We start from the raw sequence: 27,551 nt of genomic DNA on the forward strand, positions 1-27,551 counted from the left end.
ACCTATTCTTGCAATTTTTTTAGTTTCTTAAAAGAAAAGAAAACCTTCTTTAAAATCACTCATTGGTGTCATTTTATATGACATGCTTTCAATTTTTCTTATCTATTTCAGAAAGAATTTCTTTTGTGCCAACTATTAACCTTATTTTCCATGCTACTTATTTTAAAGAATAAATTTGATATTTTATATAGAATTGACTTTTATTCAGAAGTCATTATTTATTTTTAAAATTTTATACTCAATAAACACATTCACACAAAATGTGATAGTAAAGTAGTACTACTCTATTATTTTTATCAAGTATCGACAGTGATGGCGGTGTTAGCATGGAGTATTTCAATAAACTTTCATTTTTTGGGATAGAAAAGGAACTTTTGTGTTGATCCCAAACCCAATTCCCAAACTTGTGTCTTTCTCAGCACTAAATTAATACTAAGACAAAATGTGAAATCCTTTCCTCTCTACCCTTTCACTTTCCCTCTAAAAACTCATTTTCAACAAAACGGTACACAACCCAAACCTTAACCACTACGATCAACAGTCGGAATGAGGCCGGGGAAAGAAGAGGACGAGTGGTGGAACGACGAGACGATTATTGAGCTAGGGTTGAAGCCGCCGGATGATCTCCGTTGCGAAAGGTCAGACGGCAAGAAATGGAGGTGCAGCGGCTACAGGATCCAAGGTAAACCCCTGTGCCAGAAGCATTTTCTTAAACCACTTATAGAACATTTACGCCGTGAGAAAAGGGTTTCAGTGGTCAAGAGGGTGAGAAGGAGAGAAGAAGAGGAGCCGTCATCCGTAGTGAAACCGCAGAAGAAACTGCGGGCAAGACGCAATCTAATAAGGGATAGCGATACGAGTGATTCTGGTGAGAGTGAGACGCATGATTTAAGTGAAGAACCAGAGGATGTAAAGCCTGTGAAGAAATCTCCTTTACGTGAGACGAAAATAGGGAGAAACGGAGAAGGTTACGAGGAGAATGACGTACCAGAGGATGTAAAGCCTGCGAAGAAATCTCCTTTACGTGAGACGAAAATAGGGAGAAATGGAGAAGGTTACGAGGAGAATGAGAGGATGATGAAAGATAGTAGTGTGAAAGTTGAAAATAAAGATAGTTTAGATGATCAGATAAAAATAGGAGGTAAGGGTGAAAAGAAGGAAGATCTGTTGTTTAATGAGGGATTTTCGGGAAGTATAGAGGAAAAGAATGTCAGCGCCAATGAATCAGAGGAGAAAGGTTGTTCCAAATTGGTCAAATCTGCTGAAAAGTGTGTCACAACTGAATCTTCTTCGTTAGAAAAGGATAGAATGAAAGGGATTTCACAAGAGGAAGAAGAACATGGGGATGTTGAGAGGGATAGCAATGAGAATAAACCTGAAGGTGAGAAGGTTTGTGGAGTGGTTAAAAAAGGGATTGGATGTGATTTAAGGAAAACGAAGTTAAAGGGGAGTAGAGAGGATATTCCAAGTGCCGAGGAGGAGAAAGATGGTAACTTCTGTAATTTAAAGAGGAAGCATTCAGCTAAATCACTGGAATCTCTTGCAGAAGGTGATAAAACTGCATCTGTACTTAGGAGAAACAGTAGGAAATTACCAGAGAAGAAAAGAGTGGAAGTTTCTTCTAAAAAGCAGGATGATGATGACCAGGATCACTGTGAAGATCCAAAGGGCGTAAGAAGTAGTAAGGGTAAAAACAAGAAGATCGACCCAAGAAGGAAGCATTTTAGTACTGATGTGAGTTCGTTTGCTCTACTCCTGATTTAATCTTTCTGTTGTAGGCTGGAATTTGTGATCATAACCTTACATCATTTTACTAAGCAGGACCCACTGGATGATTGCCAGATGTGCCATCAGTGCATGAAAAGCGATCGGAAGGTTGTTAGGTGCCTAAGGAGATGTCGCAGACGCTATTGTAGCCCTTGTATTGAGAGATGGTAATAGTTTATTGATTTTACCTTTGAGAGTTTCTCACTATTCTTGGCTACTGAAATTCTGTCTTTTAAGTTAAAGAGTATTGTTCTAGGTTATCTAAGCTCTTTTTGGTGTCATCTCATATTTCAACTGAACAGCATAGTTGTAGGTTGATAGAACGGGAGAAATGTGTTCCTTTGGTTGCGAATTTTACATGGAATAAGATTACTTGAAAATAACACCCTTTTCAGATGCATAACTTACACATGGAAAATTACAACATTTTACTTTGATTTGTGTTTCTGGATGATTAGATAGATCATTTCTTGGTGTTCTGTGCCTTCTGCAGTCATTTAGTCGGTGTCATTCTGAGTTATTGATGTAATTCATTCTAAGTAGTGCTGTTGTTTATGGACAACATAACCATATAATATCCATGCCAGCATTAATGTTTTGGTATGCGATGAAGGGTTCAATCTAAGCCAATATCGCATTATCTTTTACATGGTTACACCTCTCAGATGTTTGTTAAATCACAGGGCTGGATCTAGTGGAGGTTTATCCACAATAGCGATATCTTGCTCAGCTGAATGATCTAGCTGGCTGGATATTTTAGTGTTTACTGTGGGGATGCCTGGGGAGAACTACTTAATAGAATGCCAATTAATTCTCTTTTCTCCACAGGGTGATATTGGAGTAACTTGTTCATGAATCCACCTCCTACTGAGTAGCTTGAAAGATGGGTCAGACTTGTTAACAACGGTTATTCATGCTTCGTGGACATTATAAATGTTTTTTTATCTCCTTTCAATTGACTACATTATGAATTTACTGATTTCGCTTAGGTAAAGCTAATCGGGGGCCTCTTATAGTTTGAAACTGTAATTGAATAACAAAAGTATTGATGAACAAGCGCCCATCTGATTGTAGAATCTGTTGGCTAATGTAACTGCAACCATGCATACACACATATGTTTATTTTGTTGGTAGATGATCTATTTGCAAATGTATTTCTTTTGAAACCATAAATGTAGGTACCCACATCTGTCAAAGGAAGAAATTGCCGTGAAATGCCCATTTTGTCGTGGGAACTGCAATTGCAAAGATTGTTTACGCAAAAATGTTATCCTTAAGGTTAGATTTTTCCTCCTATATATTTCTTCATTCCACTTTCCGCTGTAGACCTCAGGGCTTGTGATTGTGGCATGCTGATGCATTATCTGATCTTATACTACAGGATCCAAAATATTCAGGAATACCACTGGAAAAGAAAGAACAAATTAATTGCTTGAAGTATCTTGCGAATGCACTTCATCCATTTTTGAAAGCATTTATCCATGACCAAACTATTGAAAAGGAGATTGAGGCAAAGATTAAAGGTATTATGCATATGATTCTTTTTCCTATGCATAAATAGTCTCCTGGTGATATTGTACCCTTTTAGTGACTTTTGCCTTTCCTCTGCTGCTATTTGTCCACAAGGTCCTTGTTCTGAGGTATTATTTGATCTTTCTTAGATTGACTAGTGTACACAAGTTTTCTGCTACTATGCTTATTGGTGAAAGCATTGGTAGCTTGAAAAAAGCTTATAGGCCAGAGCAAAGTTCATTTGGCAGTAACTTGAATTCATTTTACTAAATTTATCACCTTTCTAAGAAGTCTGATTTATTACCAAACAGTAGGAAGCCTTTCGAAAGCGGTATAGACGTGTAGTAATTTAGCAATGCCTGAGATACTTTTCTTTGTATTAACTACAATAGACTGCAACTTCACTTGAAGCATTTTTTTCCTTCCACTTATATGTCTTAGTCAGTTTGATACAAACTTTAATCCCCTTTCCTTGAGGGCTTAACGGTGGGGTAAATTTACATGATGTTATTACTGAAAGAAATTTTGGTCATTTGTCCTAGGTGGGAAACTTCCTGCGATCTGCTAGTCTTTAGTTGCTATTCTGCTGCTATTTCCTGGTGAATTTGTGTACTTTGACAAAGTAGTTACCTGTTTATTTATTTAAAGTGGTGGCTACGGTGCAGGATTGTCACTGACACGGGTGTCGATACCAAAAGCTACCTGTTATGAGGATGAGCGTGTTTACTGGTATGCCTCCTTCTTTGACTTGTAGGATTTCTCCCTTGCTCCTGTTGTCTTACGCATTGCCTTAATATGCTATGTTTCATGGCAGCAACAATTGCAGCACCTCCATTGTTGATCTCCATCGAAATTGTTCGATTTGTTCTTATGATCTATGTCTGACCTGCTGTCAGGAAATTCGAGAAGGTTATTTTCTAGGAGGTGAGACTGTGGTATTTGTTCAGTTTCATAATAGATGAAAACTTTACCTGCAAGGGGGAAAATCTCGTGTCATGTTCACCTTGTAAAACTTCTTTTGGCTTGATCAATAATGCATATTGTGCAGATGAAGATGGAAGGCTGCCTGGATGGAGAACAACAGAAACTGGTGATATCCCTTGCCCACCAAAGGAAAGAGGTGGTTGTGGAAATAACCACCTAGTACTTAAGTGTCTCTTTGGTGAAAAGCGAGTTCAACAGATAATGATGGAAGTTGAAAACTTAGTCAAAGCAACTTCATCTGCCAATGAGACCTTCTCTATTAAAGAACAGTGTTCCTGTAACTCTAAAAATAGGAGGAAAGCAGCTTCGAGATCAGATTCTGATGACAATTATTTGTTCTGCCCTGCTGCAAGCGACATCCAGGAAGGGCACCTGGAACACTTCCAGACACATTGGAGAATGGGAGAACCTGTCATTGTAAGCAATGTTCTTGAATTGGCATCTGGATTAAGCTGGGAACCTATGGTCATGTGGCGTGCATTCCGTAATATAGCAATCAAGGAGGGCTCATCAGATTTGATGGTGACGGCAGTTGATTGTCTTGATTGGTGTGAGGTGCATCATCTTTGATGGTCCCTTCTCTTTTATTTCCTGTTTTACTGGAACTCGTAATCTTTTATTAGAACTTGCGCTTCTTGTGCTATTCGACAATACTTTTAAGAGTTCAAGCAGGACGTAACCAAAACGAGTAAGTAATTTCTGGAATTACAACATTATATTGTCTGAGGGCTTTTTCTCTTTGAGAGATATTTTGTTGTCTATGAGGAAACCCATTTACAATATGTATTCCTTTTCCTAGTTTAGTTTCCAGGTCTTTGAAGAGTCTCGTATATTTCAAACATCAGTTATTGCTATGATATGCAGTTACCGTCTGGCAGTAGGTTCCTTTCACATAAGTGATATCAATTAGTGTTATGAGTTTATTTGTTTTGCATTATTTATTCCTTGGATGCAATTAGCTTTTGACTTCCATTTTGATGCCACATAATGATATTTAGAGAATCCTATGTAGCTTTCAAATGTCATAGCCTGAGTGTTGTCTGATCTAATTCAAGCCTGAAACTGATGTGTAGAAACTTGAGGTGAGATAATCCTCCTTTATAATTTTTTCCTTTCTTAATGCGAAGTGATCTAGTGTGATGCGCTGACCTGATCCATGAATTAATAGTTGTTACCGCTAAAGCTTCATATGATATGAGCAGAAAGAGCATCTCATAAAATGTTTAAATACAGTTTCCTACAGTCAGAGTGGCCTTTTATTGCCTACCAGTATTTCAAAAATAAAGTATCTAACATTTTGGGAAGTCCAAATTGGGAAGTGATGCGTTAAATGGAAGGGAGATGTTTGTTGGAGAGACATGAAATTATACCACTACATGGTTTACCTATAAAAAGATCGTCAGAGAATTCATGCTAAAAATCACGTGCTTACACTAGGTTCACCTGAAATATGATATTGTTAGTTCAGATAGTTCATGGTTCTTGGTTGAATGAGTCACCATGGCTCTAATCTAGCTGATTAAAGTGTCTTCAGTTTATCAATGCTGAGATAAGCTTCTCTTTATCTTCATGTCTTTCAGGTGGATATAAATATTCATCAATTTTTTAAGGGTTATGTTGAAGGTCGAAGGCACCGACGAAGTTCCTGGCCCGAAATGCTTAAGCTTAAGGACTGGCCCCCATCTACAGAATTCGAGAAGCGGTTGCCTCGCCATGGAGCAGAATTCATTAGAGTCTTGCCATACAAAGAATACACACATCTGCATTCTGGTATTCTTAATGTTGCTTCCAAACTTCCAGATGGTATACTGAAGCCAGATTTGGGTCCAAAAACATATATAGCATATGGATTTGCCGAAGAACTTGGACGTGGAGATTCTGTGACAAAGCTTCATTGTGATATGTCTGATGCGGTATGAATATTATGAGTTGAATAGTTGGTTCCAGCGCATTAATTACCCCTGACCTCTGTTGTCATTGGAATCTGGTAAAATCTTATGTCAGAATACTTGTGAAAACAGGTGTGGAGGGGGGGGGGGCAAACAAGATTTAGTTATTCATTTAACAGGGTGTCATCATTTAAGTAATACAGAGTGATTTTGGGTAATGGAGAACTTAAGGTTCCAAGGTGGAGGATATATATTTGTTTGGGTACTCCTTGGCACCCCCTTAGCCCCATTTTGCATTTCTTCTTCCTTTGCTGAGAATCGAGCTGTATATACTATAATATTTGACTATGTTGCTTGGACTCTGGTGCCGTTAATCGATTGGGGTGCTGGTTTAGAGGTCTGATTCTTCATCACATAAATTTTGGGATTAGAGGGTATGGATCCGAGTGCGGATACGGGTGCTAGGATACGACCAATAAATGTATAATACGACATATAAAGTGTATATTTCAATTAATTAAGTTACTGAACTAAAATTAATAAATTTAGTTCTTTATAAACACCTAATATTTTATGCTTAAGATATCTCATGTATTAGCAAAGCAGTCTCATAAGGCAAAAATCAAACCAAATACCCAATTGATCTATACTTCTCGGTCATAGATGTAGCCAAAGCACCCAAGGTACGTTGACAAAAACTGGTGTGGATCCCATACACACAGCCATGGGATACTGATTTTGAAGAGTCCGAGCAACATAGATAGTTGACCCCAACTAGGACTTTTTGATTTGATCTTGCATAATTGTTTTTTAAAATATAAAATTTCCTGTTTATATGAACTTTGAAGTTTTATTTTGAAATCAAAAAAAAAAAAAAAGAAAAGAAAAGAAAAGAAAAGAAAAAGAAAATCAGCTTCAAATTTATATCTGGAACATAATTATTTGCACTGGATTTACTGGTAATACTGGATTTACACAAAGGACTACTGAACTTGGAGAAAAGTATAGAATCCAGAGAAACTTCTACTTATGGAATAGATACAGGGGTCCTCAGGACTAGAACTATTGTTTCACATGCAGTAACACAAACAATAGACTTTTCTGGACATAAGTTTCCCAGATGAAAGATCAATGTTTTTGCCTTAAAAGTGAGCCATTAATGTGGCCTCTATATTCACCATCAAAATCGGAGACCTGCACAGTCTTGCATTGATAACTCAATGCAGGGATTTCCTTCTCCTAAACCTGGTGGTATTTGTTTGTAACTGCGAAGAACTTAAGCTTACCCTTTAATATAATTTCACACAGTTTTCCAGTCTTATTTTAATTGTAATTGACTTACTATTTTTCTTGATATTGCAGGTGAATATTTTAACGCATACCGCTGATGTAACTATTGATAAGCAGCAGCTTTCAAAAATTAATAAGTTGAAGGAACAATACGCTTCTCGTGATCAAGAAGAACTCTATAGTACCGATAGAGATGATCATCTAATTCTTAATAGTGATTTTGCATCTGCAAAACAAGAAAAAGGAAGTGATTTTTTTTCCTCTGACCGGAATGTGCAATTGGAGGGCGGGTTATCTTCTGATCAGGTGGTTGATCCTGGAAACAAGTTTGACGGTTCAGAGGAAGAAAATGGTGGTGCAGAATGGGATATCTTTAGGAGACAGGATGTTCCCAAGCTCGAGGAATATCTTAAAAAGCACCACAAGGAATTTAGGCACACGCGTGGTTCTCCGGTGGACCAGGTGCATACCTCATTAATGTGAAGCATATGCATAAGTGTGAAGAAAGAATATATCCTTCAATCTATTAAACTAATCCTACTTTGGCCTGTGTTATTATTAGAAGTAAATAATTTTAGTTAATATTTTATTGGTATTGGTAGAAAAAGAAGAGCGTTTTAGGGGATTGGAAGCTCATATGTGAATATTTCTGGTTTATTTCTATATTGTTTACACTTTTGGAGTACATGAGACATTCCAATAAGTTGTGAGGATTGGATGTTTTTCTGAAGAGAAACATGTCTCACTCCATAATCTTGTCATTTTTGTACATAACTCATATATGCAGTCTTTTTCTCCTTAATCACATAAAAAATGATATGTCCACGAATAGATAAAGAAAACAAAGAGCACTGTTATAGAGCTTTAGAGCATTATTTTCATGCCAGTGCATGCTGGCTGGTGATAGTTGTGCTATCTTGTTTACTATGTTGTTTACACTTTTGGAGTACATGAGACATTCCAATAAGTTGTGAGGATTGGATATTTCTCTGAAGAGAAACATGTCTCGCTCCATGATCTTGTCATTTTTGTACATAACTCGTATATGCAGTCTTTTTCTCCTCAATCACATAAAAAATGATATGTCCACGAATAGATAAAGAAAACAAAGAGCACTATTATAGAGCTTAAGAGCATTATTTTCATGCCAGTGCATGCTGGCTGGTGATAGTTGTGCTATCTTGTTTACTTTGCTGTTCATTAATTTGTAAACTGCAGTATGTAGTTGCAAGAACTTTGTATTCCATCAAATTCTTTAACTGTTTCTCTGGTTTATTCTTTTGTCTTAAATAGAACATACACATTCCAATGCTGTAATTGAAATAATTGTCATTAATGATTATTGTTATGCTAATTTAACTTTGTAGGTTGTTCACCCAATTCATGATCAAGTTTTCTACTTAACTGTGTATCACAAGAAGAAACTGAAGCAAGAGTTTGGTTAGTGTGATACATATTTAAACTTCATCAGTCTTGTGTTTCCTTGGTAACTTATTTTGATACTGTAGGCATTGAACCATGGACATTTGTACAAAAACTTGGAGAAGCAGTTTTCATACCTGCTGGGTGTCCTCATCAAGTTAGAAATCTGAAGGTACAATATTCTTTTGTCACTTTTACGCCATATCCTTCTTAATCATGAATCTAATTGTAGAAGCTATGAGTCACAGGTACCATATTTCTTGCTTTGCCCGCAGACCAACCTAAAAGTTCAGTCATGCACAAAGAAATAGGGGGAAATGAACCAGAGGCATAAGAAAAGATTTGAAAATTAATTTATCTTTCCCTATAGGTTTGGCATGATAGATTTTGTTAGAAAACTGTATGGTGGATATCTTCTCATCTTCATGCACATCCATGCTGTGTTGAACCTTAACACTGTCTCCTTATAATCTTCTGATCTCTTATGGAATGTTAGAGTAGAAACCTTTATCTCTGATTGATAGCAAATGTTGCATACCTAGTAAGAGCTATGACTGTTGTTTCTTGTAACTCATTTTTTCTAGGCCATTTCTTTCTTTTGCAATCAATTGCATTACATTACTGGATAACTGGAACTATCAAAGTGCATATCACCACAATAGAATTCTTATGTAAACTTGTAAAGTTATAACCGTGAACTGTACCTGGCTATTACAACTAGCAGGTTGAGCAGGAAGTGTGGTATGGTGAAATTTTCGTCATTTGGGGTTTAAAAGTTTTACACACTAGCAAGACACGTGAATAATTTATAAATCTCCTTTTGCTTCTTTCTGTATCATGATTCTATTTTCCCCTACTACCTCATCTGCCTCAAGTTCTCTCTTTTTTTTGTGCACTACAGTCTTGTATAAAGGTTGCTCTAGATTTTGTCTCACCTGAAAATGTGGGCGAGTGCATTCGCTTGACTGAGGAATTTCGTATTCTTCCCCCAAAGCACAGGGCTAAAGAGGACAAATTGGAGGTGAGCTCTATTTCTTGATTCCAGTGGCATGCCAAATACTTCTGTTAATGATCTTCGTTAACTCTTTAAGTCTAGAGTTCTGGACAAGAAACCTTGAGGAAATGGTTGTTGAGTCATGGCAGCTTTACAAGGTGTTATTACTAATTCGAAAAAGGGGAAATTCTTGCTAATATGTGCTTTGTTGTAAGCTTGAATTCTATATATACTGCGAAACCAGGAATTGTACACTGTTTTTGCTTTATTGCCATTTTTCAAAAGAATGAATGGTCTCATGGAATTTGGTGCTTCAAATCCGGGACCTCATTTCATGATCTTGTAATTTTTTGAGTTGTTTAAGCCTTTTCTTGGTCTAGTTTGTGAACCCACGGAACTACATACAAACCGTCAGGTTTGTATGTACCCACACTCCTGTTTATTATTTTCTAGAACCTCAGGAACTATCCTTTCTGGCTGCCCCCTCCCCCTCGCCAAGCCTGAAGAAAAGAGCAACTTAGATACCTCTTTGTTAACTATATTCCTGCTTTGCTAAAAGGGTCCTTGGGCCCAATCAATCTCTATACTCTTGATTAGATTAGCAACAATTGGAATTTGTTGGAACGGTTAAAATCTATGATAAGGCCTGCCATACTCCCCCTCCTCCCTCTCCCCCTTCTTTTTCCCATAGTACGATTCACTTGAATATGGACGTATGTTTTGGGTACGATTTTGTAGAAGTACTGTTTTACTCTCCTCTCCTGTAATGCGATGGCTGCTGAAAGTCTATCTAAATGTCTTCTTCACTCTTCATTGACAAAAGTACGACATCTCATGAATGAAGTTTCTTTCTCAGTTAGCTTCTCCTTTAACACCATTTCATTTTACACACATTTAGAACATGTTATGTGGCTATGATGGTATGGGTGATGATGGGTAATAGTGGTGGCTGGCGGCAGTGATGTGGTTGTTGACAATGGTGGTGATGGTTGGTGGTTGTGATTGGCTGTGGTGGTGGCTGATGGCTATGTTGCTCGGACTCTCAGAAAATGTTGCCGGATACGTGTCGGATCCTCCAAAAGTAGTGCATTTTTGAAGGATCCGACACGGGTGCGGCTACATTTTGGAGAGTCCACGCAACATAGGTTGATGGTGGTTGTGCAGTGGACTGGTGGTTGTAGTTGGCGGTAGTTGTGGACAAAGTGGTGGTGTAAAGGCATCTTTGCAAAAATCTTTAACCAAACAACCGCTTAATAAATTTAAGACTATTCAAGAGACTCATTAAATGGTTCACTTTATTAAAAAATCAAATTCACTTTAATAGTCTAAGATCTGAATTTCAGATTTAGACCTCTTTTAAATGCGAACAAATGGGGGTTTAGTTTGAAACCATAATAAGATGTTAGAGATACATTTTGTACACCTTTTTGGGCCTCAATAATGGGTTGTAGAAGAAAGAGGATGTGCTGACTGATTTCCTCTTTAGATGTGTAGTAGTTGAGCTAATCGATTATATTAGTCGTAGTTTTGTGGAAAAGGTTTTGCCTAGATGAGAATAGACTGAAATATAAATTAAGATAGTGGAGAGGACAATGTTTTCTCTTTGCTGACCATAGAGGGCAGTGTTGCGGAAGCTAAATGTATATAGTGTGAATGAGTCACAACTACTATACCAAAATTATGACAGCCACCAAATAATAAATAAGACAATAAAGCAACAATAAAAGGAACACCAGAATTTACGTGGTTCGGCCAATTTTGCCTACTTCCTCGGACACAACTAATATTTTATTCCACTCCAAAATACAAGTGAAATAATACTAAAGAGAGAAGATACAAATGCCTTAAGAAGATAAGAAGGCAAATGAGAGGTGTGTTTAAATCCTAAACATTAGGCCTCCTTTTATTGGGAAAAAATCCCAACCAAATATGTCACCCACCGATGTGGGACTTTTGACATTTTCAACAAATCTCCACCTTGGCAAAATTCCACATCTTCAATTTTCTCTCAATAACAAATTTTGGTTTTGTCTAAATCTTCAATCTTCAGTGTTCAACAATGTTGATCAAATCCAAACAATGTTGAAACTTGACCGCAGTCACCACCTTTGTTAGCATATCAGCAGGATTCTCCGTAGTATGAATTTTCTTCACCGTGTCTTCACCTTCTTCTATGATTTCTCGTACGAAATGATACCGAACATGAATGTGCTTTGTCCTGGCATGATAAACTTGGTTCTTCGCTAATTGAATAGCACTTTGACTATTACAAAAAATTGTGATACTTTTTTGTCCAATACCAAGCTCCTTTAGCAACCCCTGAAGCCAAATTGCCTCCTTTACAGCCTCTGTAATAGCCATGTACTCTGCCTCTGTTGTAGACAAAGCAACTGTTGACTGCAAATTAAACTTCCAACTAACTGGTGCCTTTGCAAAAGTAAACACATAACCAGTAGTTGATCGTCGTTTGTCCAGATCACCCGCAAAATCTGAGTCACAATATCCAACTACAGATTGATTGCCTTCCTGCTCAAAAACTAACCCAACATCTACAGTATTATGAATATACCGTAGAATCCACTTCACAGCTTGCCAATGCTCCTTTCCTGGATTATGCATGTATCTGTTAATAACTCCAACAGCTTGTGAAATGTCAGGTCTCGTATAGATATTGCATACATCAAGCTACCAACAACATTTGCGTATGGTACCCTTGACATGTACTTCTGTTCAGCTTTATCTTTTGGCGACATAGTAGTACTTAGCTTAAAATGGGGAGCAAGTGGAGTACTAACTGGCTTAGTCTTCTCATCTATGCCAAAACGTTGTAGTACTCTCTTCAAATATTTCTTTTGAGATAAACAAAGTTTCTTTGAACGTCTATCTCTTATTATCTTCATGCCAAGAATTTTCTTTGCCTCACCCAGATCCTTCATCTCGAACTCTTCTTCAGTTGAATCTTCAACTTATCAATTTCTTCCGAATTCTTGGAAGCTATCAACATATCATCAACATATAGGAGAAGATATATAAAGAAACCATCTTCAAGCTTGCGCAAATACACACAATGATCGTATTTGCTTCTCTTGTACCCTTGCCGCAACATAAACTTGTCAAATCGCTTGTACCGTTGTCTAGAAGATTGTTTCAATCCGTACAATGATTTTTCAAGTTTGCATATCATATTTTCTTTTCCAGCAACTTTGAATCCTTCTGGCTGAGTCATGTAGATTTCCTCCTCCAAGTTTCCATGTAAAAACGCAGTTTTTACATCCATCTGAACTAGTTCCAAATCCAACTGTGCTACTAAAGCCAACATAATTCTAATGGATGAATGTTTTACAACTGGAGAAAACACTTCATTGTAATCAATTCCCTCTTTTTGAGCATATCCTTTGGTCACCAATCTTGCTTTGTAGCGAACATCTTTTTGGTTAGGAAATCCTTTTTTTTTGCAAATACCCATTTGCACCCAATTGCTTTCTTTCCCTTCGGGAGATTGGCCAATCTCCATGTATGATTCTGATGAAGGGACTGTATTTCATCATTCATGGCAATCCTCCACTTATCTTCTTCTGAACTTTGGACTGCGTCTTTATAAGTGGTAGGAACATCATCAGCTACAATTGAGGCGGCACAAGCAACCGTCTCTATAAGACGAACAAGTTTTGTTATTGTCCTTTTTGGCCTGCTAGTTGCAATTGATTCAAGTTGTTGTTGAGGCTCTTGAGTTGGAATCTTCCTCTCTACTGGCTCTTCTTCCAGAGGATAATCTTCATTTGTTTCCTCCTCTGTTTCTTGTGTAGGAAAAATAAATTTTCCCTCAAACTCCACCTGCTTAGAAGCACCCTCATTTTGTTTGATATCTTCTGTTACCTTATTTACCATAGCAGATTCATCAAAGGTAACATCCCTGCTGCTGAATATTACTTTCTTTATCATAGGACACCATAAGCGATATCCTTCGACTCCAGAATTAATCCCCATAAAAATAGCCTTCTTTGCCCTTGGATCCAATTTTGACGCTGTCACACGTTAATATGCAGTTGAGCCAAACACGTGCAAAGAGTCATAATCTACAGCAGGCTTTCCATACCATTTTTCAAATGGTGTCTTGCCATCAATAGCAACAGATGGTAAGCGATTAATGAGGTGGCATGCATATGTAATTGCCTCAGCCCAAAATTCTTTGTCCAAGCCAGCATTGGACAACATACACTGTACCTTCTCCAGCAAGGTCTGGTTCATACGTTCTGCCACTCCATTCTGTTGTGGTGTATGTCTAGCAGTGAAGTGTTGGACGATGCCATTATTTTCACAGACCTTATTGAAATGATCATTTTTGTATTCACCTCCATTGTCCGTGCGAATACACTTGACAATTCAACCCTTGTCTGTTTCCCTTTGACACAATGCTCGCAAAACTCCAAGTTGCAAGCCTTTATTCCTTTTAACAATTCTTGATCTGATAGAGTTTTCAAGGATTTTCCTCCAGCATGTCCCAAGCGCATGTGCCATAGCCTGGTTGCTTCTGCCTCTTTTTCGTTACTGGATGTTACTGTCGCTATCCCAATAATTGTACTACCGCGATAACGGTACATGTTATTGTTTTTCTGATTGGCCTTCATTACCACTAGTGCACCGGAGCATACTCTCATCACTCCATTTTCTGCAATGATTTTGAATCCTTTTGATTCTAGGGCTCCCCCAGAGATGAGATTTTTCTTCAAACCCGGTACATATCGAATATCTGTTAATGTTCTGATCATTCCATCATGGTTCCTTAATCGTATTGAACCAATGCCATATGAGGTAAGAGGGCTGTTATCCGCTATGTGGACGACTCCATATTCTCCTTCTTGAAAATTCACGAACCAATATGATAGCTACAAGCCTACTCCATCAATCATATGTCTGATGATGTTGATGGCTCTGTTGTAACTAATGAGAAGTCTGAATCATCACCAACAGCTACATTTTAATCCATAATGACCTTTCCATTGTTATGTTTGGCCTTATTCTTCAACTTCGGACAGTCTTTCTTCCAGTGCCCCTTTTCTCGACAAAAGGCACATTCATCTTTGCTGGGTCTAGATCTTGACTTGGATCTTCCTTTCTTTGTCCTCGTTTGATTTTGAGGACGACCCTCACAACCAGTGCTTTTCTTTCTCCGCCCTTCTGTTTTTCTCCCTTTCTTTGTTCATAGTTGTACAAAGCCGAACAAACTTCTCTGAGAGAAATTTCGTCATTCCCATGGAGTAGAGTAGTTTCAAGGTGCTCATACTCATCAGGAAGTGACTCCAACAACATCAAGGCCAAGTCACCATCATCAAAAGTTGCATCCATATTTTGTAAATCTGTGACCAACTTATTGAAACTGATGATATGTTCATTCATCGTGGTACCAGGAACATAGGTAAAGTGAAACAATCTCTTCTTTATGTACAATTTATTTTGATTGTTTTTCTTCAAAAATTTATCCTCCAGTGCTTTTCATATTTTACTTGCAGAAGTTTCTTTTGTGTATGGATATTTCTGCTCTCTAGCAAGGTAGAGCAACACGGTTGATAATTCTCCAATCATCTTCTCCAATAACATCTGGTCTTTTTTCTTCAATGGCAAGATCTAGCCCTTGTTGAAAAAGGACATCTAGAACATCACCTTGCCACATCCCAAAATGTCCTGACACGTCAAAAATTTCTACCGCAAATTTCGCATTTGGCACAATTCTTGTCATAAGCGAAGATGCCAATGGTGACGTATTGCTGACACTTGATGTAGATTCTTCTTGTTTATTGTCTCCCATCTTTGACGTAAATATTATTTAATAGCTGACGACACAAATCAAGATTATTTCCTTTCTGGTGTGGAAGATCAGACTAAGCTGCAACCACAGAGCATATTCAGACAGAACCTTGACTCAGTTACCAAGATAAATCTTTTCTGATGTGGAAGATCAGACTATGCTGCAACCACAGAGCATACTTTGACAGTACCTTGGCTCTGATACCAATTGTTGCGGAAGCCAAATGTATATAGTGTGAATGAGTCACAACTACTATACCAAAATTATGACAGCCACCAAATAATAAATAAGACAATAAAGCAACAATAAAAGTAACACCAGAATTTACGAGGTTCGACCAATTTTGCCTACTTCCTCGGATACAACCAATATTTTATTCCACTCCAAAAATACAAGTGAAATAATACTAAAGAGAGAAGATACAAATGTCTTAAGAAGATAAGAAGACAAATGAGAGGTGTGTTTAAATCCTAAACATTAGGCCTTCTTTTATAGGGAAAAAATTCCAACCAAATATGTCACCCACTGATGTGGGACTTTTGACATTTTCAACAGGGAGAACATTGTACAAGTGGTGAATTGGTCAGGAAGGAGGAAAAAAAATAGAAAGAAAAAAAGAGGGGACGAAAAGTACAACTTATTCCTTTATTTTTGAACTTTAAAGTTTTCCTTTTTGTTTATGAAGTTCGTTTCCACTTCCATATTTGCCGCGGAGTTATAAATTTTGGGAGAATTTCACATAAGAACAACTGGGTTCCCCATTTTTCAATTTTATAGCCAATATTTCAATTTACAACCGACTAGCCCAAAAACAATAGGCTAAGATTCAACATCCAACTCCAATAGGTTCTCAAAATTACCATTTAATTTTTAAAAAAGATTGCTCAAGCTTTTAAGTTAATTTTTGAATCAATAACTGTGACTCAAATATTAGTTCAACAAATCAAATCCATTTGGGTGGTGAAAATTAGATTTTTAACAAGCTTAAATATGTGGGTTTAAATTCCGAATTTGATTTTGTGAGAAATTTAGAGTGAGTGTTATTTAGACTTGTTAGAAATAGTATAAGAAGGTTGTATATAAAATTTGAAGTCATTTAATGGAGATTTGGACTGGTTTTGAACAAGAATTGCAACTGAAAATAGTCAAAGAAGTTCGTCTACAGATGTTTGTACAAAGGTGTATAAATATGTATAATAGTGTATAAGATGTGTTTATATACTATTATACAAGATTATACAAAAAACTGACTTCGTCTTCTTCCTTGCGTTTTTTCTGAAATTTAACTCAAATCTTGCTCAAATCTGCTCCAAATCACTTCAAATTTAAACTTTGAACTCCTTTTGATATTTTCAATCAATTGGAACAACACCCAATCCAAACAACTAAGAATTACAAGAAATTATATTTTCTAAAGCAAAACTTTGAATGACCTTTAATGGTGCACTTCCACTCTTCAATTTTTTTTACATTGCAACCACGTGATATAGGGGGAGAAGCAGTAATGACGGACGGCCCCTTGAAGCATATGTAAAAAAATGTGAGAAGAAGAGAGAGTGAAAGCAATGGTTGTGAGAACACAGATTTAACTCCATAACTTTTAGAAGCAATGGTTGTAAGAATATAGATTTTGAATTTGCAAGAGCTAGTGTTTTCAAAATATGTATAATATGGGCTAGGTCGGGTAAAACTTAAAAACATGAGCCACTTTTTGTTATGGTGTGAAGTCATGTGTATTTTCTTGTAATTCTTTCATAAATTTTCATGTTTGCTGTCTGCATTAGGTGAAGAAGTTGGCTTTATATGCACTGGAGAAGGCTATAGCTGATTTAAAGGACCTTGAATGGTGAGTGGAATAACTCATTTTGTTTCCTATTTTAGTTAAAAATGCACGTATTAGCTATTTAGCTGCTTCTCTGTGTTATTAATTGTTGTTGTTGAGATTTGAACTTTTCTTTGTTCTCCCGTACCTCCTTCTACACTTACCACCATTTCAATTCTTGAATTAGCACTAATTTTTTGATCTGGATATACTTGGTAAATTCTGCTGATAAATTTTTTGAGAAATAGGGAGTTTCTCAGTTTAGTATCTGCTAAGAAGTCCGAGCATTGCATTTGCTTCTTATCTTGAAATTTTTTAGCGTTGTTCAGCACATCTGCAAAATATGATTATTCTTCTCACTTCTAATAGAATTTATCCGAATGTGCTCAGTAACGACAGAGTCCAGGTTCAGCAACCACATTTGAGTACTGAGCTGTCTTGTTCAGACTAAAAAGTGATTGGAATAGTTTCATTCTGTCATCATCATGTACATAAGCTTGTGAACCACCAGACTATTATGTGGTGAGCATGGAAAGAGTGCCACAAATGACTCTTGTATATCATCTAATCTTTACTGTCTCAGCCAAAACTTGGATGCTAAGCACGTCAGCCCTGATGCATCATCTTACAGTTCCAACTTAGAAGCACTAGGAGACTCAGGGATATATGAATGGTTTTTGTTTCACAGGGTAAACTAGCAAAGCTTTTAGCTTGTATCTTATTTTGAAACTTTTGTTGACCTGATTTAGTGTGTTTGCCTTTTGAATCAAACGATGCTTTGCCTTAAACCTCTAAGCAATTACCATGGGTAACTGTGTGATTTCTGCTGTTAGGTCACTGCTGGGAGAAAGTACGCGCGTCTGTTCTCCTTTGCTTATGATATAGTTCAGATTATTTTTTTGTGCAAAGTGTTCTCAGGGAAGGTGATACTTCTTGGTGCCTTTTTCCCGCATGGTTTCTGTTCTCTTTGGAGAGGTGCTGTGTAAATGTAGGCCTCCATTCTGCCGTCAATTTCACTTGTGTGACCACTGACCACCCTGAAATCAGAAAATTTGAGTAGTTCCTTTTGCATGATAATCAACTCAAGACCCGTTAGTTGTAACAATCATGTACCTATTAGTCAATCTGCCATTTTATTTTGTTAATAAATATTACGGAATTAGAAGAAACCTTTATGTTCGTTCACTAAATTTAGGAATCAACAAAACATAATTTTTTTATCGTTTCGCGTCAATCCTTTCGACTTTCAATTCTCTGTTTCTCCTTGTCTCTTTTCATTATCCTTGATCTTCACGTAGAAGTCCCAGGTAAAAAATTATGCTTTGTTTGATTTTTACATTTGGTATTCTTGAAACTTCTTAATTGTGTGGGGATCAAATGTTTATATTTCCTTCCGTTCCTTAAATTAGATATTTGATATTATTAATGTAGTAACCTAGGGGTTGCTCAGATGGTTAGCATTATCACCTACAACCTCAGGGTTGTGGGTTAGCATTCTCACCTACAACCTCAGGGTCGTGGGTTCGAGTCAATGAGAGACTTCGAAGTAGGGCCGTTCGTGGTTCTGTCGATTTTTTCTTTAAAATAGTCAAACCTATCATGCCTATTTACTAATTTAAGAATCTAACAAAGAATAAATTCTTACTGTTTCGTGTCGACACTTAAAAATCCTCTGGGATAACGAATCACTCTTAAAGCTGCCTCCAATTATTTATCCTGTGGACAACAGTGGCTGAACTTACCCCATACTTAGGTTTCAGGCGTATTCATATATGCTCATAATGTACTGCCGACTGACATGGGCGGATTTACATTACTATATTTGGCTTCAGCACCCATTAACCTTAATACAATGTATGCTTAGTTCTATAAAAAATTTGAGGCATTTGATATAGAAAGTCAGAAAGCACCCAGTAAACAAAGAATTTGATGGGTGCTTTGGTTAGAGAAGGTACCAGCTTTTAATGAAGTGGGGTGGCGCGAGTTCAAACCTCAGCCATAAGCATTTTCATTTTTGCTTTCTTTCTTTTACCCTAATTAGGTTTTTATTTTATTTTATTTTATTCAGTACCTATTTTTTTAATCCAATACTACTACTACTTTATTTATTGGCAAAATACCTTAAACCACTCCTAAATTTGGCTCATATTATTAGTATCCTTCCCAAACTATGCCCGGTCTTAATTCCCCCCCCTCCCCCCAACTTGGCTTTTTGAGAGACATTACCCCCCTAGACGCTGATGTGGCAAAAAGTGTGGGTGCACTCGTCTGCCACGTGGATTTTTCTGTATATGTGGCATTTTTTTGAAAAATAAAATATATTTTTACCGTTTTAAGAATATTACCTTTTTAGATAACTTTTTTTCAAATATAATTTATATTGGATAGAACTATATTATTTAGGCTAAATATTATTATTTGGCCAAAAATAATAAAGTTTTAATTAATCTTTTTTTGAATTTGACCTGAAAATAAAGATTTATACAATTGATATAAATAGTCAAGGCATCTAAAAAGTTATAAAAAATACATAGTTTGAAATTAATTATTTTGGCTATAATTTTTTATATAGCTCTAAATTACAGTGCTCTATTTTTTTTTTTTTTTACCTAAAAAAGTAAAAATACAAAGTTGAAATAAATAGTCATTGCATCAAAAGAAGAAATAAAAAGAATGTATTGATGCAATGACTATTTATTTTTTATAACTTTTTAGATGCCTTGACTATTTATTTCAATTGTATAAATCTTTATTTTCATGTCAAAACAAAAAAAGATTAACTAAAACTTTATTATTTTTGTCCAAATAAAAATATTTAGCATAAATAATGTAGTTTTATCCAAGTTTTATTATAAATTGTATTCGAAAAAAATTATCTAAAAAAGTAATATTCTTAAAATGGTAAAAATATATTTTATTTTTCAAAACAATGCCACATATACAGAAAAATCCACGTGGCAGACGAGTGCACCCACACTTTTTGCCACATCAGCATCTAGAGGGGTGATGTCTCTCAAAAGGCCAAGTTGAGGGGGGGGGTAATTAAGACCGGGCATAGTTCAGGGAGAGTACTAATAATCTAAACCAAGTTTAAGGGTGGTTTAAGGTATTTTGCTCTGATGGTAAACAATCTCCACTTCCAACTAAGAGGTTCTGAGTTCGAGTCTCCCCAAGAGCAAGGTGGGAAGTTCTTGGAGGGAAGGATGTCGGGGTTCTGGAAACAGCCTCTCTACCCCAGGGTAGGGTAAGGTCTGCGTACACACTACCCGCCTCAGACCCCACTAAGTGGAATTATACTGGATTATTATTGTTAAGGTATTTTGCCTTATTTATTTCCTTTTCAAACTATTTTTCCCTAGAATTTTCTTTTACCTTTTCCTTTTTAAATATTTTATTTTTTATTTTACCTAATAATTCTCTATAACATAGCAAATAAAGAAAGAAAGAAGCTCCAAAGTTCGACCCTTTCTAAAAAGGAAACAGTTACTCTAGAGTAGCAAAATTCATCTAAAACATTTCTGGTTGTTGCATTTTTTGTTACACGCGTCAAATAATATTAACACGACTTCTTTTATTAACTTTCTTTTATTGTCATGTTTAAATAATTGTGCACTTTATACAAAAAAAAAAAAAGTTAAGCACCCACGAATTGAAAATCTTAGATCCGTCACTGACGACTGACATTGATATTTGTGTCTATTCAATTATTTTTCAAGCCAGGAACATGGTCAAGATTCCAATAAATTTCAGTATATCACATATCGATAGTACTAATAATAAAAGATTAAAAGTACATATAGAAAAATATATTACATCTGCAGACTGATTCTGGTGTAGCAATCACCGCCAGTTTGTTCGCTTATATAACACAGGGCTGCAAAACAAACTTTCTAATGTATTAATGGTTAAAAAATTAAAAGAAAGAGACTTCTCACGATTTGTCTAGAGCTCACATGTCTTGCATGTGCAACCTTATTATGACTATTGTCGGTCAAGAACAAGAAAATGAAAACAACAGAAGACTTCTTGATTAGCTAATAGGAGTTGTTAAATTCTCCAATAAATTCCTATATTTTGCTGTCATGTACTCCCTATTTCTCATTATCAGTCATGTTTTTCTTTTATACACCTCTTAAGAAACATTAATTAGGAAATAAATTAGACTATTTATCCTTATTTATGTCTTAGATAAAATCTCTCTTTATTGAATATTTATTCTATTTTTGTATTATCTCCATCTTCAAGAACAATTATTACTAAGGGAAAAAAGAAAAAAATAATCGATTTTGTCTTGAATTTCTAAAACGATAAATAATTTGAGACAACTATTTTTAGTAATCACGACTGATAATATGAGACAGAGGGAGTAATTAAAAGCTAAAAATAGAAACTTTTCCTAATTATGTCACCAATATTAATTGCGCATACATAGTGATGCTAACTTGACTGTGATATTAAAGGATTCTGTTATTCCATGTGTACTCTCCTTCAATACCTCTTTTGTAGCTATGAATCTAGACTATATTGTATTATTCCATTGCAAATTTTGGGAATGCCTTTTCATATTCGTAATGTGGACAAGTATAGTAAAAAATAATAAATATGTGTTTCAATATAAGTATCTTCAATTCCCTCTTCTTTTCTTTTTAGAACTATTTAGGTGGAAACTGAAGAAAGAAGAAGAAGAAAAGAAGAAGGAAGATGACAATTGTTTTCGGTTTGGAAAAATGAAAAAATCTATATACATATTTCACATCGATTGTTAGAAATTAATATGTAGGGGATGCAATGATACTATGCATTTATTTTAATCTATTGAATTAAGATCTTGAATCTACTATGTGTAAATTACGTATGATTTTAGGCAATACATCTAGTAATTCCAACTCTTTAGTTAACGCGAACGAATCATTAGGGTTTAGTATTAAAAGCTTAATTAGGTAAGATACTGAATAATGCTGTGATATCCATGCATGCTAGCCTCTTTCTAAAAGAAAAATTGGGAGGGAGAGAGACTTATAACATTATTCATATACTAGTAAATTTATCTGCGCTTCACGCGGTGATTATAACCTAATGAAATTTACAAACAACTTTTTTTTTAATATGCAAATCTTGTCAAAAATAAGTCTCAAACCATACAAAAGGATAAAAACAAAAACAAAGCAATTCCTTATCAATAGCAACACTAAACAATTTGCTTCTTGAAGTTGAACAACAACCAATTATCAACCTTCACCCGAGTGCTTGTTTCTTTTCACATTGACAGACTTCCACATTCTACAAAGGGAAAAGATTCAAAAATATTTATACTGTATCAATTAATGCAAAACATACTAAAAATATGAAAACTTATAGACATACATATTAATTCTATATTTTAACAAATACTCAATTATAGAGGAAGGGGAGAATAACCAAACAATAATGCAGAAAATAACCAAAGTACTTAAAAAAAAGAAGAACATGAACAGTTAATAAATATGTTCGGAAAACCTCAAATAAGTATCGTAATTTTATGGAAGTCTTTTGGACGAAAAATTAATGTACCACATTTTATAAATGAAAAAAAGGTTATTAAAAAATTTAACAAAAAATTAGATAGATAGATTTTCCGATCCTAAACTATAATCATATAGGATTATTAAACATGTATACATGAATTTACTAAATACTGTAGAGTGTAGGGTGTAAGCACGTGATTTTTGCCCTATATGAGAATTACTCCCAAAAAATTCAAAATCAAATGATTTTTATTGGTGTGCAATTTTGTGAGATTTTGTGATATTTTTGGATAATTATTTGTATTTGTCTATGCATGTTTATTTGTTAAATTAATAAAAAATACAAAAATATGTCGCATTTTGCATGTAGGATTTAATTCTACAATTTGTTAGTAATTAAGTTTGTTTACAAAAAAATAAAAATTACAAAAATAGGCATCTTTTGCATTTTTAGCATTTAATGTCCAAATATACAATTTTATGCTTAATTATTACTTAATTGTGCGTTAATTGTTATTGGGAGTTAATTTACGCTTTTATAACTTAATTTAGTTCTTAATAATAATTTAAGTATTTTTAGAATTTAGTTTTAGAAAAATAAAAGAAGAAAAGAGAGCAAAAAATATAAAGAAAAAATCGGATTGGGCCACTTCTTCAAATTTCAACCCCAGGCCCAAATAATTACCCAACCTTCCCCATGACCCGGTCCACTTCAAACCGGGTCGACCCGGTCCGCCCCATTAACCCAAATACCCAACACCCCTTCTTCATTTTTGTCCAACACAAAACAAAACAAAAAAAAGACAAACACAAAAACCCTAAAAACTAAAAACATCCGCCCCCTCTCTTCATCCTCTCCAAACACCAACTTCCCCATCAATGGCTACCTTCACCTCTGCAAGACCAGCTCCCATGGCTACCTCCCCATCGACAACACACACACACACACACACATCGACAACACACACACACGCACACATACACAACAAAACACACACGCACACACGCAACAACCCATCCATGGCTGCTACTTCTTCTTCTTCCTCGACCTCACCATCGTGAACGTCCACCATTGACGTAGCCAGCAACTGCTTCATCTTCTCCTTCACTCCACTGCTTCTCCTTCTGCTTCACCATCCAAACGCTTCGTCTTCTTCGTCTTCCTCGTCGCACAGCTCGCCATGGCCAGTCACTACTGCTGATCACGCAGCTGCTACTGCGTCAGCCTTCTTCTTCACCTCCAGCTGTTGCTGCTTAGGCGTTCAACCTCAAGCCCCCGAGCTGCCTCGCCAACAACCAGTTGCTGTTGTGTTCGCCACTGTCCGTCGACCTCCCCTACTGCTTCATCTATTTCAGCTGCTTCGCTACGTCCAAGCACACCTTGTTTTGCTGCGTTGTTGCTGCCCACGAGCAGCTTATTTTGTTTCAGCTATGCTGCTGCCACCATTTCGTTGGTCGAGTTTTAGTCGAGGTCGTCGAGCATCGTTGAGTTTGTCGTTGAGTCCGGACAGATTTATTCCCATTCGAGGTTCGTCAAAACAGTCCGTACATATTTCGTTCAATCCGGTTAGTAGATTTTGAGTTTTATTTTTGTCCGTATTTCGTTTTGATATTCTCGAATCTAAAATCGGCAAATGTTTGTGTTGTTCATTATTTGGTGAATTTTTTAGTTTGTTTCATGTTTGTTGTATTGTTCTTGTTTATTGTTTAGGTAAAAATTTGTTAGTTTAATGTTTGTTAGATTCAAATTGAAATCTAATTAATTATTTCTTCAATTTGTTTCATGTGTTATGTATTTTTCCAGAAATTATTAATGTTGTTTGAATCATTTAATCCGTCATGTTTGTTGTTTAAAAATATATTTAGTTCATGTTCATCTTTGTTTGAAGTTCATTTTTAATCCAGTGATTTAATGTGAGTTTATGTTTTTGATTTATTGATTTAGTTTGAATCATGTATTTTGTTGTTTCTTTGCTCATTCATTTTTGGTCTAAGTTAACCAGGATTGGTTCCCGATATGGTTAATTTACTTCCATTAATTTTGAGTTGTGTTGTTCATCGTGTTCATATGATTTGTTGTTGAAGATTGTTGAGAAATTGGTCATCTTGGCTATATTTTGGTTAAGTTATGATTAATTGATTGTTTAGAGCTGATGGGGGTAGTCTGGTAAATTGCAGTATCGTTCAGGGGTAAAATGGTAATTGTAATAAGGTCGGAGAGGTAGTTTGGTAATTAAACATTATTATAATTGTTTATGTAGGCATGAGAGACAAAATATAATGGGGTGGTGTTTGATATAATTGTTTAACATAATAGGACAAAACATAATGTAGTGGAGAGGAATATTGCATTTGTTTATGTTAAGCATGGGGGACAAATTATAATGGGTTGGGGTTTGATGTATTTATTTAATGTAGGCATGGGGGACACGGTTTAAAATAAAGAAAACATTAAGTAGTGGAGACAAAGCATGCCATTGGGGAATATTTCGGGTTGGGGATTCAAGACTTGTCTTGCTATATATAGAGTCATTCTTGACATTAAATGGGGAGGAGGACCAAGATTTGAGAGAGGATTTTTAGGACTTGAACATTAGACAGACTTTTTACACTTGAGAGCTGACAGACTTGAAACATTTTGAGAGTAATAGAGAAATGCAATTTGAACTTTCACTTGAATAATTTCCGTTTGCTTTTCTCGAGTGTTATTCAAAAATCAGTAAACTACTGCATCTTGTATCCGTCTCTCTTCTGCTTTGATTGCGATTGTACTTTGGTATTGCTGATTTTTCAATCCGTTACTGGGATATTCTACTGGTTGTTACTGGTTTGCGGTGTTGCTGAACCTGCTGTTGCTGTGTTATTATTGCTGCTGACTTCTCCTTCTTTTGTTCTTGTACTGCCATTTCCAGGTACACATTTGTACACTCTCGGCTTGAAGCGAAATGAAATATTAATCAGGCTTTGTTCCTGTTGAATTCCTCCTGTTTAGATTTGTGTTTGAATATAATTTTCCTTTCTTTGTATAAAAATGTAATTGATTGATTAATGAGTAATGATGTTGCATATGTATAACTTCTTCATCTAATAATGTTAGTTTAAATTAATCAAAGAATAGTTAATCTGTTTTGATATTATTGTGCGTCAATCTCATGTTCCAGTGTTATTAAATAATAGGATATAGAACGGAAGTAATCTCTCTTTGTACAAACTCGATTGCAATTTTCCATTTGCATTAGCCGTAAATTAATAACTAATAAGTTTGACCTTTTCAGCATGTAATTAATTGAGGGATTTCCTTTTATTTTTAGAGACGAACTTAATAGAAAAATGTAGTCATTATAGGTTTATCCTTTAAAATAAAAATGAGACGATCCTCGCTAAATAAATCACACATCGCCGGGGCCCTTAATAAAATACATAACCATTGACTAGACTTTGGATTTGGCCGTTTAATGAACCTTCACGGCCTCTTCCTAAAATAACAATACGTTAGTCTCTTTAGGACGCGCCTTAATAAACCTTACCTTCTTAAACTCGGGTGCACATTTATGTGACCCAAATCCAAATCTCAACGGAGTCGAAATGTGTCTCTAATCACGGGTACATTGATTGTGACGTGGTTCGAGATGCGTGTCCATGACGTTGCAAATTCCTTTTGAAAAATAAGAACGAGATGAGCCTCGCCGAATAAAAATACAAAATTGCGGGGCCCTCAGTAAATACTTGTTTTAAAATTACTTAGACTTCTGGATGGACCGTTTAGCAAAGTTCCACGGCCCTACCCAAAGTAGATGATACGCTAGTCGCTTTAGGCGCGCCTTTAATAATTTAATTTTCTTAAACTCGGGTGCACATTGATGTGACCCAAATCCAAATCTCAACGGAGTCAAAGTGTGTCGACGACCACGGGTACATTGATTGTAACGCGGTTCGAGATACATTTTCACAACGTTGCAATTCCTTGTAAAAAATAATAATAATAATTATGAAAGCGGTAAAAAGCTAAAATTTGCACATAAGTTCATATTTGTATAAAATCAGATAATCAAGCCGAATATAACAGTTGAGCGACCGTGCTAGAACCACGGAACTCGGGAATGCCTAACACCTTCTCCCGGGTTAACAGAATTCCTTATCCGGATTTCTGGTACGCAGACTGTAATATGGAGTCATTCTTTTCCTCGATTCGGGATTAAAATTGGTGACTTGGGACACCCTAAATCTCCCAAGTGGCGACTCTGAAATAAATAAATAAATCCCCTTTCGATCGTCCTTTAATTGGAAAAACTCCCTTGTACCCTCTCGGGTATGTAAAAAGGAGGTGTGACAGCTCTGGCGACTCTACTGGGGACAAAACCCAGAACCACTGGTTCAGGGTTAGAAATTCGAGCTTAGATGAATTGTTATATTTGGTTTTATCTGATTTTGTTACATGATACATGTCTAATATGCTAAATGATGCTTTTACCGCTTTGATATTATTTGAACTGTATATAAACTGTGCCGAAACCCTTCTCTTCTTACCTCCGAGGAGAATCTCGCTGGTCAAGACTCCCTA

At 36.0% G+C, this 27,551-nt stretch overlaps 1 protein-coding gene across 3 annotated transcripts; it reads left to right on the top strand.

Annotated features, from left to right (window-relative positions):
* Positions 1–343: 343 nt before the first annotated feature.
* Positions 344–18,736, top strand: LOC104233138 (lysine-specific demethylase JMJ26-like). 3 transcript variants are annotated; one of them, XM_009786463.2, is made up of 14 exons: positions 344–1,734; positions 1,822–1,934; positions 2,946–3,045; positions 3,149–3,290; positions 3,945–4,008; positions 4,094–4,203; positions 4,328–4,818; positions 5,844–6,176; positions 7,515–7,904; positions 8,810–8,882; positions 8,951–9,036; positions 9,766–9,885; positions 17,449–17,510; positions 18,320–18,736. In XM_009786463.2, the coding sequence occupies exons 1-14, from the start codon at positions 547–549 to the stop codon at positions 18,369–18,371; spliced, it is 3,324 nt and encodes a 1,107-aa protein (XP_009784765.1). In that variant the 5' UTR covers positions 344–546; the 3' UTR covers positions 18,372–18,736. The 3 variants fall into 3 exon arrangements, with proteins under 3 accessions (XP_009784765.1, XP_009784763.1, XP_070024066.1); XM_009786461.2 differs by having other exon boundaries at positions 17,877–18,394; XM_070167965.1 differs by having other exon boundaries at positions 8,993–9,036; positions 17,877–18,394.
* Positions 18,737–27,551: the final 8,815 nt, after the last annotated feature.

The sequence above is a fragment of the Nicotiana sylvestris genome, chromosome 2 (assembly GCF_000393655.2).
Source record: "Nicotiana sylvestris chromosome 2, ASM39365v2, whole genome shotgun sequence".
Classification (NCBI taxonomy): Eukaryota; Viridiplantae; Streptophyta; class Magnoliopsida; order Solanales; family Solanaceae; genus Nicotiana; species Nicotiana sylvestris.

What these genes read in the sequence shown, in the direction of transcription:
- LOC104233138 (XM_009786461.2), top strand. Translation starts at nt 547, where the DNA reads ATGAGGCCGGGGAAAGAAGAGGACGAGTGGTGGAACGACGAGACGATT. An exon ending in AGCCCTTGTATTGAGAGATG is followed by an intron (nt 1,935 to 2,945) that starts GTAATAGTTTAT and finishes CCATAAATGTAG; the next exon opens with GTACCCACATCTGTCAAAGG. An exon ending in GAGGATGAGCGTGTTTACTG is followed by an intron (nt 4,009 to 4,093) that starts GTATGCCTCCTT and finishes GTTTCATGGCAG; the next exon opens with CAACAATTGCAGCACCTCCA.